This window comes from Oncorhynchus gorbuscha, linkage group LG18 (assembly GCF_021184085.1).
Source record: "Oncorhynchus gorbuscha isolate QuinsamMale2020 ecotype Even-year linkage group LG18, OgorEven_v1.0, whole genome shotgun sequence".
NCBI classification, from domain to species: domain Eukaryota; kingdom Metazoa; phylum Chordata; class Actinopteri; order Salmoniformes; family Salmonidae; genus Oncorhynchus; species Oncorhynchus gorbuscha.
This window is the reverse complement of record NC_060190.1, coordinates 76,654,015-76,672,612: the sequence shown is the minus strand read 5'-3', so window position 1 is coordinate 76,672,612 and position 18,598 is coordinate 76,654,015. Positions and strand designations below refer to the sequence as shown.

Below are 18,598 nucleotides of genomic sequence, written 5' to 3'. Positions count from 1 at the left end.
GTGTGTGTGTGTGTGTGTGTGTGTGTGTGTGTGACAGTATAACAGCTACTCGTGCCCCTCGGGGTGCCTCTATAAATCCTTACTAGATTTCTCCTACTGACATAAGGTCTGTTTAATAGGTTTTTCATTAGATTCCTCTTACTCTTTATTACCAGTGGCTCTGGCTGATCCATGGTTACCCAGTAACAGGGTTACCTAGTAACTGTGGTATAATGTAGCCTGAAGAGTCTGAGTCTCTCTTGTAGTGAAGTTGTGTTGTTAGGTATCAAGGCAACCCATGAACAAGTCAACAAGACATTCTCTTACACGTTGGTATCTGTTCCTAGATAGAGGACATCATACTGTAATGGTACCTGGTACCTGTTCCTAGATAGAGGACATCATACTGTAATGGTATCTGTTCCTAGATAGAGGACATCATACTGTAATGGGTATCTGTTCCTAGATAGAGGACATCATACTGTAATGGTATCTGTTCCAAGATAGAGGACATCATACTGTAATGGTATCTGTTCCTAGATAGAGGACATCATACTGTAATGGTATGTCGTATCTGTTCCTAGATAGAGGACATCATACTGTAATGGTACCTGGTATCTGTTCCTAGATAGAGGACATCATACTGTAATGGTATCTGTTCCTAGATAGAGGACATCATACTGTAATGGTACCTGGTACCTGTTCCTAGATAGAGGACATCATACTGTAATGGTATCTGTTCCTAGATAGAGGACATCATACTGTAATGGTATCTGTTCCTAGATAGAGGACATCATACTGTAATGGTATCTGTTCCTAGATAGAGGACATCATACTGTAATGGTATCTGTTCCTAGATAGAGGACATCATACTGTAATGGTATCTGTTCCTAGATAGAGGACATCATACTGTAATGGTATCTGTTCCAAGATAGATGACATCATACTGTAATGATATGTCGTATCTGTTTCTAGATAGAGGACATCATATTGTAATGGTTTCTGTTCCTAGATAGAGGACATCATACTGTAATGATATGTCGTATCTGTTTCTAGATAGAGGACATCATATTGTAATGGTTTCTGTTCCTAGATAGAGGACATCATACTGTAGTGGTATCTGTTCCTAGATAGAGGACATCATACTGTAATGGTTTCTGTTCCTAGATAGAGGACATCATACTGTAATGGTTTCTGTTCCTAGATAGAGGACATCATACTGTAATGGTTTCTGTTCCTAGATAGAGGACATCATACTGTAATGGTATCTGTTCCTAGATAGAGGACATCATACTGTAATGGTATCTGTTCCTAGATAGAGGACATCATACTGTAATGGTATCTGTTCCTAGATAGAGGACATCATACTGTAATGGTATCTGTTCCTAGATAGAGGACATCATACTGTAATGGTACCTGGTATCTGTTCCTAGATAGAGGACATCATACTGTAATGGTACCTGGTACCTGTTCCTAGATAGAGGACATCATACTGTAATGGTATCTGTTCCTAGATAGAGGACATCATACTGTAATGGTATCTGTTCCTAGATAGAGGACATCATACTGTAATGGTATCTGTTCCTAGATAGAGGACATCATACTGTAATGGTTTCTGTTCCTAGATAGAGGACATCATACTGTAATGGTGTTCCTAGATAGAGGACATCATACTGTAATGGTACCTGTTCCTAGATAGAAGACATCATACTGTTTCTAATGGACATCATCTGTTCCTAGATAGATAGAGGACATCATACTGTAATGGTACCTGTTCCTAGATAGAGGACATCATACTGTAATGGTACCTGGTATCTGTTTCTAGATAGAGGACATCATACTGTAATGGTATCTGTTTCTAGATAGAGGACATCATACTGTAATGGTATCTGGTACCTGTTCCTAGATAGAGGACATCATACTGTAATGGTACCTGGTATATGTTTCTAGATAGAGGACATCATATTGTAATGGTATCTGTTCCTAGATAGAGGACCTCATACTGTAATGGTACCTGGTATCTGTTCCTAGATAGAGGACATCATACTGTAATGGTTTCTGTTCCTAGATAGAGGACATCATACTGTAATGGTTTCTGTTCCTAGATAGAGGACATCATACTGTAATGGTATCTGTTCCTAGATAGAGGACATCATACTGTAATGGTATCTGTTCCTAGATAGAGGACATCATACTGTAATGGTATCTGTTCCTAGATAGAGGACATCATACTGTAATGGTATCTGTTCCTAGATAGAGGACATCATACTGTAATGGTACCTGGTATATGTTTCTAGATAGAGGACATCATATTGTAATGGTATCTGTTCCTAGATAGAGGACATCATACTGTAATGGTTTCTGTTCCTAGATAGAGGACATCATACTGTAATGGTATCTGTTCCTAGATAGAGGACATCATACTGTAATGGTATCTGTTCCTAGATAGAGGACATCATACTGTAATGGTATCTGTTCCTAGATAGAGGACATCATACTGTAATGGTATCTGTTCCTAGATAGAGGACATCATACTGTAATGGTACCTGGTATATGTTTCTAGATAGAGGACATACATGGTATCTGTTCCTAATGAGGACATCATACTGTAATGGTACCTGTTCCTAGATAGAGGACATCATACTGTAATGGTATCTGTTCCTAGATAGAGGACATCATACTGTAATGGTATCTGTTCCTAGATAGAGGACATCATACTGTAATGGTATCTGTTCCTAGATAGAGGACATCATACTGTAATGGTATCTGGTACCTGTTCCTAGATAGAGGACATCATACTGTAATGGTACCTGGTATATGTTTCTAGATAGAGGACATCATATCTGTTCCTAGATAGAGGACCTCATACTGTAATGGTACCTGGTATCTGTTCCTAGATAGAGGACATCATACTGTAATGGTTTCTGTTCCTAGATAGAGGACATCATACTGTAATGGTTTCTGTTCCTAGATAGAGGACATCATACTGTAATGGTATCTGTTCCTAGATAGAGGACATCATACTGTAATGGTATCTGTTCCTAGATAGAGGACATCATACTGTAATGGTATCTGTTCCTAGATAGAGGACATCATACTGTAATGGTATCTGTTCCTAGATAGAGGACATCATACTGTAATGGTACCTGGTATATGTTTCTAGATAGAGGACATCATATTGTAATGGTATCTGTTCCTAGATAGAGGACCTCATACTGTAATGGTACCTGGTACCTGTTCCTAGATAGAGGACATCATACTGTAGTGGTATCTGTTCCTAGATAGAGGACATCATACTGTAATGGTACCTGTTCCTAGATAGAGGACATCATACTGTAATGGTATCTGTTCCTAGATAGAGGACATCATACTGTAATGGTATCTGTTCCTAGATAGATGACATCATACTGTCCATCCACTCTTTCCACACCACGCTGTGTAGGGTGTAGGGCACGTTTACTACCCTGCGTAGGGTGTAGGGCACGTTTACCACCCTGCGTAGGGTGCAGGGCACATTGACCCACTCTCTTACCGATAATTATTACATTATCTTACTGATAGATATAGATATATACTATAACTATTACATTACATTACAGATAGCTGTATATACTGTAATTATTGCATTATCTTACTGATATATATAGATATATACTATAATTATTACATGATCTTACTGATAGCTGTATATACTATAATTATTACATTATATTATAGATAGCTGTATATACTTTAATTATTATATTATCTTACTGATAGCTGTATATGCTATAATTAGTACATTATCTTACTGATAGCTGTATATGCTATAATTAGTACATTATCTTACTGATAGCTGTATATACTATAATTATTGCATTATCTTACTGATAGCTGTATATGCTATAATTAGTACATTATCTTACTGATAGCTGTATATACTATAATTATTGCATTATCTTACTGATAGCTGTATATACTTTAATTATTATATTATCTTACTGATAGCTGTATATGCTATAATTAGTACATTATCTTACTGATAGCTGTATATACTTTAATTATTATATTATCTTACTGATAGCTGTATATACTATAATTATTGCATTATCTTACTGATAGCTGTATATGCTATAATTAGTACATTATCTTACTGATAGCTGTATATACTATAATTATTGCATGATCTTACTGATAGCTGTATATGCTATAATTAGTACATTATCTTACTGATAGCTGTATATACTATAATTATTGCATTATCTTACTGATAGCTGTATATACTTTAATTATTATATTATCTTACTGATAGCTGTATATGCTATAATTAGTACATTATCTTACTGATAGCTGTATATACTATAATTTGTACATTATCTTACTGATATCTGTATATACTTTAATTATTATATGATCTTACTGATAGCTGCATACTATATACTATTCTGTTTACTCTCTTACCTGTGCCCAGGTGTAGTACATCATACTGTCCATCCGCAGCGTCCACCCTGTCCACCACTAACTTTCTCAGGGTGTAGGATACGTTGACCAGGGTAAAGACCGGGCGGCGGGTGACCGGTAGGATGGGTTCCCACATCAGATGATGACCCCTCATGAAACTCACTACGTCATCAGGGAAGTCACGGGTAGACTTGTGGAGGGGGTCGTAGGTCACACTGGGACACTGGGGAGGAGGATATACAGAACACATCAAGTTGTTATATTATTTAGACTATGTGATATCATTTATTAAAGGGGCAAATTGCAGTTTCTACATCCATTTTTTAAAACTTAGTAGTTAATGATACACTATATATACCAAAATACGTGGACACCCCTTCAAATGAGTGGATTCGGCTATTTCAGCAACACCCGTTGCTGACAGGTAGTATAGAAATCGAGCACACAGCGGGGGGTGGGGTGGGGTGCTCAGCATGCCACTTCAGACAGAGCACTAAAACATAGTAAACATGAAGTCTTTGGCTGACAAGGTACAGCTTTCCCAGGAGAACTCATAGCCGAGGTGTTACGACAACCAGCCAGCAGTTAGTTCCCAACAGCTCTATCATCTTAATTTAATCAACACATGTTGTCTGTCTGACTGCCTGCCTGCCTGCCTGCCTGTCTGTCTGTCTGTCTGTCTGTCTGTCTGTCTGTCTGTCTGTCTGTCTGTCTGTCTGTCTGTCTGTCTGTCTGTCTGTCTGTCTGTCTGTCTGTCTGTCTGTCTGTCTGTCTGTCTGTCTGTCTGTCTGTCTGCCTGCCTGCCTGCCTGCCTGCCTGCCTGCCTGCCTGCCTGCCTGCCTGCCTGCCTGCCTGCCTGTCCTGTCTGTCTGTCTGTCTGTCTGTCTGTCTGTCTGTCTGTCTGTCTGTCTGTCTGTCTGCCACTACTTCCCTATCTATCTATTCATCCGTCCGTCTGTCTGTCACTTCCTTAAACAAACCCTCAGACAGTCCCTACTGAGAACTCACAGTGCCAGGTCGTGGATATGGGATCCTCCCCTTGTACTCCACCCAGCGGTAGTCGGGCCCTTCCTTGTGGGCGAACGGACCGTTGAAGGCTGCCCTGATAGAGGCCATGGAGTAGACACACACTGCTGACCCTCTGAAGACAGAACTAAGGGAGAGAAGAGACAGAGGGGGGGGGGGAGTAGAGAGGAAGGAGAGGAGGGTGGAGAAGAGACAGAGAGGAGAGAGGAGGGTGGAGAAGAGACAGAAGGAGAGGAGGGTGGAGAAGAGACAGAGAGGAGAGAGGAGGGTGGAGAAGAGACAGAGAGGAGAGAGGAAGTTGGAGTAGAGAGAGAGAGGAGGGTGGAGAAGAGACAGAGAGGAGGGTGGAGAAGAGACAGAGAGGAGAGAGGAGGGTGGAGAAGAGACAGAGAGGAGGGTGGAGAAGAGACAGAGAGGAGAGAGGAGGGTGGAGAAGAGACAGAGAGGAGGGTGGAGAAGAGACAGAGAGGAGAGAGGAGGGTGGAGAAGAGACAGAGAGGAGGGTGAAGAAGAGACAGAGAGGAGAGAGGAGGGTGGAGAAGAGACAGAGAGGAGAGAGGAGGGTGGAGAAGGGAGGAGAGAGGAGGGTGGAGAAGAGACAGAGTTGAGAGAGAGGAGGGTGGAGAAAAGAGAGAGAGAGAGGAGGTTGGAGAAGAGAGAGGGGAGAGAGGAGGGTGGAGAAGAGAGAGAAAGAGGAGGGTGGAGAAGAGAAGGAGGCGAGAGGAGGTTGGAGAAGGGAAGTGAGGGAAGTTAACGTGGATCCGGTGGGTTACAATATCACAACCAGCTGAGTCTCTACAACCGTGACCCCTGTATAACCCCTGACCCCTGGGGGTCACTGCAGCACTGGGAAGGTGTGTGCACATACTGGTGGTGGGAGTGTAGGAAGAGGAAAACAAACCATTTAACATCCTCTCAACTTTCTATTGTCTTTTCTGGTGTTTCTCACTGAGAAGATGAACAGCTGGTTCTGAGTGTACTTTTCTACTCAGACCAAATATTCAGTTATCGAATCATTTAACACATTTGTCTAATTCAACCATACTCTTGAATCATAATCTCGTCGTGTTTTGTTGGGTTTAAAAGCCCAAACTCACCTGGAGGTGGAGAACACTCCATAGATGATGGGGTTCTGGGAGTCTTTGGTCTCCAGCATGAAGACGTCCTCTGAAACACACACACACAGTGGGGAAACAGAAATCATTGAAACCGAGATCGTCGAAACTGAGATCGTCGAAACTGAGATCGTCGAAACTGAGATCATGGAAACAGAGATCGTTGAAACCGAGATCGTCGAAACTGAGATCGTCGAAACTGAGATCGTCGAAACTGAGATCATGGAAACAGAGATCGTTGAAACCGAGATCGTCGAAACGGAGATCGTCGAAACTGAGATCATTGAAAAAATTAAGACCTTATTAGGCAAACATAACGATGTATACTCCTTTCAAGGTTATGGTACCAGTAGTCATGGGTAATTATACTGAAATGTTGGCAATCAAAATTAGAAAGAGAAACCTTGCAGCCTAACAGAGTGCACTCATTTGTTGGTACATTAAACATCAACTCAGCCGGGCAGTGTGTCAATTAGAAACATACCTAGCTCATCAAATTGTGTGTCCAGTCCAGCTGGTCCTGGTACAGAACACACCAGACGGGCCTTGAGGAACGTACTCCAACGGTTAATCAGACTCCTCTTCCCTCCGACGTCATTCTAACGGGACACACAGAGGAGGAGATCGGACATGAAACCAACATCTACATCACTTTCAATTAGGTGCTTTTAGTCTCGCTAATATCAGTCAAGTCAGTCACTGTAGGCTCTGTTACTGTAGGATCTATTACTGTAGGCTCTGTTACTGTAGGATCTATTACTGTAGGATCTATTACTGTAGGATCTATTACTTTAGGCTCTGGTGTTACTGTAGGATATATTACTGTAGGCTCTGTTACTCTAGGATCTGCTGTTACTGTAGGGTAGGATCTATTACTGTAGGATCTATTACTGTAGGATCTATTACTGTAGGCTCTGGTGTTACTGTAGGATCTATTACTGTAGGATCTATTACTGTAGGATCTATTACTGTAGGCTCTGGTGTTATTGTAGGATCTATTACTGTAGGCTCTGGTGTTACTGTAGGATCTATTACTGTAGTATCTATCTATCTATTATCTATTATCTACATCACTTTCAATTAGGTGCTTTTAGTCTCGCTAATATCAGTCAAGTCAGTCACTGTAGGCTCTGTTACTGTAGGATCTATTACTGTAGGATCTATTACTGTAGGATCTATTACTGTAGGCTCTATTACTGTAGGATCTATTACTGTAGGATCTATTACTGTAGGATCTATTACTGTAGGATCTATTACTGTAGGCTCTGGTGTTACTGTAGGATCTATTACTGTAGGCTCTGTTACTGTAGGATCTATTACTGTAGGATCTATTACTGTAGGATCTATTACTGTAGGCTCTATTACTGTAGGATCTATTACTGTAGGATCTATTACTGTAGGATCTATTACTGTAGGATCTATTACTGTAGGCTCTGGTGTTACTGTAGGATCTATTACTGTAGGCTCTGTTACTCTAGGATCTGCTGTTACTGTAGGATCTATTACTGTAGGATCTATTACTGTAGGATCTATTACTGTAGGCTCTGGTGTTACTGTAGGATCTATTACTGTAATATATATTACCGTAGGATCTATTACTGTAGGATCTATTACTGTAGGATCTATTACTGTAGGATCTGCTGTTACTGTAGGATATATTACTGTAGTATCTATTACTGTAGGATCTGTTACTGTAGGATCTATTACTGTATGATCTATTACTGTAGGATCTATTACTGTAGGATCTATTACTGTTGGATCTATTACTGTAGGATCTATTACTGTAGGCTCTGCTGTTACTGTAGGATCTGTTACTGTAGGATATATTACTGTAGGATCTATTACTGTAGGCTCTGCTGTTACTGTAGGATCTATTACTGTAGGATATATTACTGTAGGATCTATTACTGTAGGATCTGCTGTTACTGTAGGATCTGTTACTGTAGGATATATTACTGTAGGATCTATTACTGTAGGCTCTGGTGTTACTGTAGGATCTATTACTGTAGGATATGCTGTTACTGTAGGATATATTACTGTAGGATCTGATGTTACTGTAGGATCTATTACTGTAGGATCTATTACTGTAGGATATATTACTGTTGGATCTATTACTGTAGGATATATTACTGTTGGATCTATTATTGTAGGCTCTGGTGTTACTGTAGGATCTGCTGTTACTGTAGGATCTATTACTGCAGGATCTATTACTGTAGGATCTTCTGTTAAGCCCTTTGTGATAATATTGTAGCGAATTCGGGAGGGGGGGGGGGGTAGCCCCAACCGTTACGCCAAGAGGTCTGAAAACTCAAGGTGAGGTGGTTAGGTGTTGGGCTAAAGTTGCTACAGTATCTGGCCTCCAGATGGTCATATCATCCCCCTCACCTTGCAGACGCGTGCCACTCTGTTGTAAACCCTCTTGTCCCACTGGCTGGACTCTACAGCTGTCTCCTTGAAGAAGATATAGACTTTGTCATCGTCCACACTGTGTGTGTCTGGGATAGAGAAGGAACCCACAAACTCTGGCTCTGCGTGGACGGAAACAAATTATATCACGATGAGGACGTAAACTTCTACTCATTAGCTCACTGCATTCTTGGAGGTTTGTTTTCTCAGTGTGTATATAGTGCTGGTTGCTGCTGTACGCAGAGGTACGGAATATAGCTGTCTCACCATTGAGCCAGTGGTCCTGGTAGGCCTCAGTGCGTATATAGTGTTGTTTGCTGCTGTGCACAGAGGTACGGAATATAGCTGTGTTGGTGCCCATGTAATCCACGGATGTCCCGGCATACAAATCTCCATCTAGAGGTGAAATAGGGAAGGGGTTGATGTATGAAAACACAAATACATAAACTCATTAAAGAAACGTCCTCTGACTGTCAACTGCGTTTATTTTCAAAAAACTTAACGTGTAAATATTTGTATGAACATAACAAGATTTAACAACTGAGACATAAACTGAACAAGTTCCACAGACATGTGACTAACAGAAATGGAATAATGTGTCCCTGAACAAAGACGGTCAAAATCAAAAGTAACAGTCAGTATCTGATGTGGCCACCAGCTGCATTAAGTACTGCAGTGCATCTCCTCATTTTACATTTACATTTAAGTCATTTAGCAGACGCTCTTATCCAGAGCGACTTACAAATTGGTGCATTCACCTTATGACATCCAGTGGAACAGTCACTTTACAATAGTGCATCTAAATCTTAAAGGGGGGGGGGGGTGAGAGGGATACTTATCCTATCCTAGGTATTCCTTAAAGAGGTGGGGTTTCAGGTGTCTCCGGAAGGTGGTGATTGACTCCGCTGTCCTGGCGTCGTGAGGGAGTTTGTTCCACCATTGGGGGGGCCAGAGCAGCGAACAGTTTTGACTGGGCTGAGCGGGAGCTGTACTTCCTCAGTGGTAGGGAGGCGAGCAGGCCAGAGGTGGATGAACGCAGTGCCCTTGTTTGGGTGTAGGGCCTGATCAGAGCCTGGAGGTACTGAGGTGCCGTTCCCCTCACAGCTCCGTAGGCAAGCACCATGGTCTTGTAGCGGATGCGAGCTTCAACTGGAAGCCAGTGGAGAGAACGGAGGAGCGGGGTGACGTGAGAGAACTTGGGAAGGTTGAACACCAGACGGGCTGCGGCGTTCTGGATGAGTTGAAGGGGTTTAATGGCACAGGCAGGGAGCCCAGCCAACAGCGAGTTGCAGTAATCCAGACGGGAGATGACAAGTGCCTGGATTAGGACCTGCGCCGCTTCCTGTGTGAGGCAGGGTCGTACTCTGCGGATGTTGTAGAGCATGAACCTACAGGAACGGGCCACCGCCTTGATGTTGGTTGAGAACGACAGGGTGTTGTCCAGGATCACGCCAAGGTTCTTAGCTCTCTGGGAGAAGGGCACAATGGAGTCAACCGTGATGGCGAGATCATGGAACGGGCAGTCCTTCCCCGGGAGGAAGAGCAGCTCCGTCTTGCCGAGGTTCAGCTTGAGGTGGTGATCCGTCATCCACACTGATATGTCTGCCAGACATGCAGAGATGCGATTCGCCACCTGGTCATCAGAAGGGGGAAAGGAGAAGATTAATTGTGTGTCGTCTGCATAGCAATGATAGGAGAGACCATGTGAGGTTATGACAGAGCCAAGTGACTTGGTGTATAGCGAGAATAGGAGAGGGCCTAGAACAGAGCCCTGGGGGACACCAGTGGTGAGAGCGCGTGGTGAGGAGACAGATTCTCGCCACGCCACCTGGTAGGAGCGACCTGTCAGGTAGGACGCAATCCAAGCGTGGGCCGCGCCGGAGATGCCCAACTCGGAGAGGGTGGAGAGGAGGATCTGATGGTTCACAGTATCGAAGGCAGCCGATAGGTCTAGAAGGATGAGAGCAGAGGAGAGAGGTTAGCTTTAGCAGTGCGGAGCGCCTCCGTGATACAGAGGAGAGCAGTCTCAGTTGAATGACTAGTCTTGAAACCTGACTGATTTGGATCAAGAAGGTCAATCAGAGAGAGATAGCGGGAGAGCTGGCCAAGGACGGCACGTTCAAGAGTTTTGGAGAGAAAAGAAAGAAGGGATACTGGTCTGTAATTGTTGACATCGGAGGGATCGAGTGTAGGTTTTTTCAGAAGGGGTGCAACTCTCGCTCTCTTGAAGACGGAAGGGACGTAGCCAGCGGTCAGGGATGAGTTGATGAGCGAGGTGAGGTAAGGGAGATGGTCTCCGGAAATGGTCTGGAGAAGAGAGGAGGGGATAGGGTCAAGCGGGCAGGTTGTTGGGCGGCCGGCCGTCACAAGATGCGAGATTTCATCTGGAGAGAGAGGGGAGAAAGAGGTCAGAGCACAGGGTAGGGCAGTGTGAGCAGAACCAGCGGTGTTGTTTGACTTAGCAAACGGGGGATCGGATGTCGTCAACCTTCTTTTCAAAATGGTTGACGAAGTCATCTGCAGAGAGGGAGGAGGGGGGGGAGGGGGAGGAGGATTCAGGAGGGAGGAGAAGGTGGCAAAGAGCTTCCTAGGGTTAGAGGCAGATGCTTGGAATTTAGCGTGGTAGAAAGTGACTTTAGCAGCAGAGACAGAGGAGGAAAATGTAGAGAGGAGGGAGTGAAAGGATGCCAGGTCCGCAGGGAGGTGAGTTTTCCTCCATTTCCGCTCGGCTGCCCGGAGCCCTGTTCTGTGAGCTCGCAATGAGTCATCGAGCCACGGAGCGGGAGGGGAGGACCAAGCCGGCCTGGAGGATAGGGGACATAGAGAGTCAAAGGATGCAGAGAGGGAGGAGAGGAGGGTTGAGGAGGCAGAATCAGGAGATAGTTTGGAGAAGGTTTGAGTGGAGGGAAGAGATGATAGGATGGAAGAGGAGAGAGTAGCGGGGGAGAGAGAGCGAAGGTTGGGACGGCGCGATACCATCCGAGTAGGGGCAGTGTGGGAGGTGTTGGATGAGAGCGAGAGGGAAAAGGATACAAGGTAGTGGTCGGAGACTTGGAGGGGAGATGCAATGAGGTTAGTGGAAGAACAGCATCTAGTAAAGATGAGGTTGAGCGTATTGCCTGCCTTGTGAGTAGGGGGGGAAGGTGAGAGGGTGAGGTCAAAAGAGGAGAGGAGTGGAAAGAAGGAGGCAGAGAGGAAAGAGTCAAAGGTAGACGTGGGGAGGTTAAAGTCGCCCAGAACTGTGAGAGGTGATCCGTCCTCAGGAAAGGAGCTTATCAAGGCATCAAGCTCATTGATGAACTCTCCGAGGGAACCTGGAGGGCGATAAATGATAAGGATGTTAAGCTTGAAAGGGCTGGTAACTGTGGCAGCATGGAATTCAAAGGAGGCGATAGACAGATGGGTAAGGGGAGAAAGAGAGAATGACCACTTGGGAGAGATGAGGATCCCGGTGCCACCACCCCGCTGACCAGAAGCTCTTGGGGTGTGCGAGAACACGTGGGCGGACGAAGAGAGAGCAGTAGGAGTAGCAGTGTTGTCTGTGGTGATCCATGTTTCCGTCAGTGCCAAGAAGTCGAGGGACTGGAGGGAGGCATAGGCTGAGATGAACTCTGCCTTGTTGACCGCAGATTGGCAGTTCCAGAGGCTACCGGAGACCTGGAACTCCACGTGGGTCGTGCGCGCTGGGACCACCAGATTAGGGTGGCCGCGGCCACGCGGTGTGGAGCGTTTGTATGGTCTGTGCAGAGAGGAGAGAACAGGGATAAACAGACACATAGTTGACAGGTTACAGAAGAGGCTACGCTAATGCAAAGGAGATTGGAATGACAAGTGGACTACACGTCTCGAATGTTCAGAAAGTTAAGCTACGTAGCAAGAATCTTATTGACTAAAATTATTAAAATGATACAGTACTGCTGAAGTAGGCTAGCTGGCAGTGGGTGCGTTGTTGACACTACACTAATCAAGTCGTTCCGTTGAGTGCAGTCCACTCCTCATGGACTGCACCAGATTAGCCAGTTCTTGCTGTGAGATGTTACCCCACTCTTCCACCAAGGCACCAGCAAGTTCCCGGACATTTCTGGGTGGAATGTCCCTAGCTCTCACCCTCCGATCTAACAGGTCCCAGACGTGCTCAATGGGATTGAGATCAGGGCTCTTCGCTGACCATGGCAGAACACTGACATTTATGTCTTGCAGGAAATCACGCACAGAACGAGCAGTATGGCTGGTGGTATTGTCATGCTGGAGGGTCATGTCAGGATGAGCCTGCAGGAAGCAGGATACCCTGAGCGAATCCGACCATCACCCCTGGTGAGACAAAACCGCGACTCATCAGAGAAGAGCACTTTTTGTCAGTCCTGTCTGGTCCATCAACGGTGCGTTTGTGTTCATAGGCAACGTCGTTGCCGGTGATGTCTGGTGAGGACCTGCCTTACAACAGGCCTACAAGCCCTCAGTCCAGCCTCTCTCAGCCTATTACGGACAGTCTGAGCACTGATGGAGGGATTGTGCATTCCAGGTGTAACTCGGCATTTGCTGTTGCCATCCTGTACCTGTCCGCAGGTGTGATGTTCGGATGTACCGATACTGTGCAGGTGCTGTTAAATGTGGTCTGCCACTGTGAGGACAATCAGCCGCCCGTCCTGTCTCCCTGTAGTGCTGTCTTCGGCGTCTCACAGTACAGACATTGCAATTTATTGCCCTGGCTACATCTGCAGTCCTCATGCCTCCTTGCAGCATTCCTAAGGCACATTCACGCAGATGAGCAGGAACCCTGGGCATCTTTCTTTTGGTGTTTTTCAGAGTCAGTAGAAAGGCCTCTTTAGTGTCATAAGTTTTCATAACTGTGACCTTAATTTCCTACCATCTCCAAGCTGTTAGTGTCTTAACGACCGTTGTTCCACAGGTGCATGTTCGTTAATTGTTTATGATTCATTGAACAAGCATGGGAAACAGTGTTTAAACCCTTTACAATGCAGTTATTTGGATTTTGTACGAAATATCTTTGAAAGACAGGGTCCTGAAAAAGGGACGTTTCTTTTTTGCTGAGTTTATCTCTGTTACATCTTTATAGTGTATTTTTCATAACTGAAGTAAATGGCTGAACACAGCGATCAGTCTGGTTTACGAGGCTAAGAGTAATTAGGGTTGGTTTCATTATTTCTGAAACTATTACCTCAGCACTCAGTGTGCAGTTATAACCTAACGCAACAGACAAACATGTTCAAAATATATTGTTATGAAATATATTGTCTGTCATATATTTATAATAGTGTATTGTTTATATACTGGTAAATATATTGTAACGGCGTTCTTCGTTTGTCGAAAGAGAGTCGGACCGAAATGCAGCGTAGTGGTTACTCATGTCTTTAATGAAGGAAGAGCGATACATGAAATAACTATTACTAAAGCAAAACAACAAACGGAACGTGAAACCTAATACAGCCTATCTGGTGAAACTACACAGAGACAGGAACAATCACCCACGAAATACACAGTGAAACCCCGTCTACCTAAATATGGTTCCCAATCAGAGACAACGAGAATCTGACTCTGACTCAGGCAGCCAAACCTATGCTACACCCCTACTCAGCCGCAATCCAAATGCCTACAAAAACCCCAATAAGACAACATATAAACCCATGTCACACCCTGGCCTGACCAAATATATAACGAAAACACAAAATACAATGACCAAGGCGTGACACATATGGCCTGTGTGAGTATAGAATTCAGCTGATGGATCTTGCGTCACCATTCTAGAAAAGCACAGACTAGCCTGTATTTACGAACCATGTGTTTTATGTACTGAGGTCCGCTGGGATTCACGTCCACTTCAAAACTACATGATGACAACTAAATCATGTTGTTCACTTGTTCCCTTCCCGGTTCCCTTCCTGGTCACACTATTTCTGAAGAGTCTCACAATTGTTCTCGAGACTGGTAGGGTGGGTTTGATTCCTGCATGAGCAACATGTATACCGAATATACCCTTACAACAACAAAAAGAAAACATGAAAAAAATCACGTGGAAAAAACGGTGGTTGTCGGACACGTGTATGAACAAATTGCATGAAGAAAAAAATTAATCACGTGAAAGAAAAATAAGAAACATCTGTCACATGACTCAGACACATGTGACATTTGACATTTGACAGGTGATATTCTAAGTTTCACGTGTGCTTAAGTAAACGACGTCTTGACCAAGAGGGTCAACACTGGTGACCATTAGACCAAGAGGGTCAACACTGGTGACCCTTAGACCAAGAGGGTCAACACTGGTGACCATTAGACCAAGAGGGTCAACACTGGTGACCATTAGACCAAGAGGGTCAACACTGGTGACCATTAGACCAAGAGGGTCAACACTGGTGACCATTAGACCAAGAGGATCAACACTGGTGACCATTAGACCAAGAGGGTCAACACTGGTGACCATTAGACCAAGAGGGTCAACACTGGTGACCATTAGACCAAGAGGGTCAACACTGGTGACCATCAGACCAAGAGGGTCAACACTGGTGACCATTAGACCAAGAGGGTCAACACTGGTGACCATTAGACCAAGAGGGTCAACACTGGTGACCATTAGACCAAGAGGGTCAACACTGGTGACCATTAGACCAAGAGGGTCAACACTGGTGACCATTAGACCAAGAGGGTCAACACTGGTGACCATTAGACCAAGAGGGTCAACACTGGTGACCATTAGACCAAGAGGGTCAACACTGGTGACCATTAGACCAAGAGGGTCAACACTGGTGACCCTTAGACCAAGAGGGTCAACACTGGTTTCAATGTCAGAATATTGACTGTTCAAAATAGGTCTGTCAAATGTTTTAAAAAGTGTTGTCGATATAATCTCAGGATATGTTGTGAGTAATCGTGAATAATCGCAGATTAAGAATTTTATGAAGTTGAGCTGTAATTGAGCTGAAATTGAGCTGTAATTTATTTTGTCCAAAGTAACAGTTGGTTTAAATATGGTTTCACGTGTGAAATGTACGATCAACATGTGAAACTGCAAATGTCATGTTTTTTTGTGTGTTTGTTGTAAAGGTACAGCATGTGTCACAGTCAGCGTTGACAGTTGTGGAAGCCATTTTGGATTTAAGGGGTCTCTATTTCATGGCCATATTTTACTATATCACATGTATGACTTACCGGTGAGCCTGGCGGTGAAGGGCTCCCGTGGACTAAAGGGACATTTCCCCCGGCCAGACTCCACAGCATGGCTCAGCAGGCGGAACGATGGCTCCTAGGACACACAGAGAACCGTCTCAACCTCCACAGTAACATTTATTAAGCCTCCTCAACATCAGAGAACCGCCCCCCCCCAGAAGAGGAAACTGCGTCTCTCTCTCTCTCTCTCTCTCTCTCTCTCTCTCTGGGATCCATTCAAGGCAACAAAAGACAGATGACAAGTCAGAGTTTAGTTTAGTAAGAGAGAGTGGAACAGAGCCTCTCTCCATCCGTCCACCTTCTCACCTCAATACTGCGTCCCAGGTCTATGTAGGTGCATTGTGGATGGTAGGCCCCGGTGCCACAGACGTACACATGAGTCTTATTGAAGGGCTGGAGGAGACGCACATAGTTGGCGCAGTCAGTCTGAAACAATACACAATATTAGGATTTACACTCACTGTAAAGATGACAAACATACACATATACATTACAGCCATAGTTAACAGAGTTGAAACATGATCATTCTAAAACCTGTACTGGTTCTTCAACCTGATTAAGACTTTGCTATCTTTCCAAAGAATTTGCCTTTATTAAAGGCCAATTATTTATGATGAAATCAACTAAGAATATATTGAACATTGTCAGAGTAGAATCACTTGACAACTCTGGTTGTAGGTTGAATGGGTCACACCTTGATCACAGCTGCCTCATCTGGCCTAAAATATAACACAGCATCCTGGCCTAAAATATAACACAGCATCATCTGGACTAGAATATAACACAGCATCATCTGGACTAGAATATAACACAGCATCATGGCCTAAAATATAACACAGCATCATGGCCTAAAATATAACACAGCATCATCTGGACTAAAATATAACACAGCATCATCTGGACTAGAATATAACACAGCATCATCTGGACTAGAATATAACACAGCATCGTGGCCTAAAATATAACACAGTTACATCTGGCCTAAAATATAACACAGCATCATCTGGACTAGAATATAACACAGCATCATGGCCTATAATATAACACAGCATCATCTGGCCTAAAATATAACACAGCATCATGGCCTAAAATATAACACAGCATCATCTGGACTAGAATGGTCCAAACACACCAAGACAGTCGTGAAGAGGGCACAACAAAACCTATTCCACCTCAGGAAACTAAAACGATTTGGCATGGGTCCTGAGATCCTAAAAACGTTCTACAGCTGCACCATCGAGAGCATCCTGACGGGTTGCATCACTGCCTGGTATGGCAATTGCTCGGCCTCCGACCGCAAGGCACTGCAGAGGGTAGTGCGGACGGCCCAGTACATCACTGGGGAAAAGCTGCCTGCCATCCAGGACCTCTACACCAGGCGGTGTCAGAGGAAGGCCCTAAAAATTATCAAAGAACCCAGCCAACCCAGTCACAGACTGTTCTCTCTACTACCGCATGGCAAGCGGTACCGGAGTACCAAGTCTAGGACAAAAAGGCTTCTCAACAGTTTTTACCCCCCTGCCATAAGACGTCTACAGCCTGACTCGTACGTTCTGTAAATCCAACGTCTGGCACCACACACAGGACGCCTCTGCAATGCAGATTTTGGAAATGAATGTACTTCTGGTGCGCCCCAAAACAATGCAAACGACGCTGTCGGTGTAATTGTGGTCGTTAATGCAAATGAGATGCCAGTCAGGTCGTATACACGGAGTCGTTGACAACCCACCCGTCTCCCGAGAGTCTCGTAAACCTAAAAACAAATCCACAAATAAAACAAAAAATAAAGTTTCCTCAAACTTTAGGCCTTTGTTTCAATGACACACTATGATGGGTGCTTGGCCTTGTCCAAAATGACACACTATGATGGGTGCTTGGCCTTGTCCAAAATGACACACTATGATGGGTGCTTGGCCTTGTCCAAAATGACATACTATGATGGGTGCTTGGCCTCGTCCAAAATGACACACTATGATGGGTGCTTGGCCTCGTCCAAAATGACACACTATGATGGGTGCTTGGCCTCGTCCAAAATGACACGCTATGATGGGTGCTTGGCCTCGTCCAAAATGACACCTATGAAAATGACACACTATGATGGGTGCTTGGCCTCGTCCAAAATGACACACTATGATGGGTGCTTGGCCTCGTCCAAAATGACACGCTATGAAGGGTGCTTGGCCTCGTCCAAAATGACACACTATGAATGGGTGCTTGGCCTCGTCCAAAATGACACACTATGAAGGGTGCTTGGCCTCGTCCAAAATGACACACTATGATGGGTGCTTGGCCTCGTCCAAAATGACACACTATGAAGGGTGCTTGGCCTCGTCCAAAATGACACGCTATGAAGGGTGCTTGGCCTCGTCCAAAATGACACGCTATGAAGGGTGCTTGGCCTCGTCCAAAATGACACGCTATGAGTGTGCCTGTGTTCTCCATTCTAG

The 18,598-nt window shown here is 44.4% G+C and overlaps 1 protein-coding gene across 1 annotated transcript in view; it reads right to left on the bottom strand.

The window, feature by feature from the left end:
- Positions 1–18,598, bottom strand: part of LOC124004372 (semaphorin-3D-like) — a 138,847-nt gene that overhangs the window by 28,081 nt on the left and 92,168 nt on the right. The window contains exons 5-12 of the mRNA XM_046313225.1: positions 16,458–16,577; positions 16,134–16,227; positions 9,234–9,362; positions 8,946–9,088; positions 7,045–7,159; positions 6,543–6,612; positions 5,428–5,572; positions 4,420–4,642 (exon numbers count right to left, since the gene is read on the bottom strand). Coding sequence (XP_046169181.1) covers positions 4,420–4,642; positions 5,428–5,572; positions 6,543–6,612; positions 7,045–7,159; positions 8,946–9,088; positions 9,234–9,362; positions 16,134–16,227; positions 16,458–16,577 — 1,039 coding nt within the window. The remainder of the gene's footprint in view (positions 1–4,419; positions 4,643–5,427; positions 5,573–6,542; positions 6,613–7,044; positions 7,160–8,945; positions 9,089–9,233; positions 9,363–16,133; positions 16,228–16,457; positions 16,578–18,598) is intronic.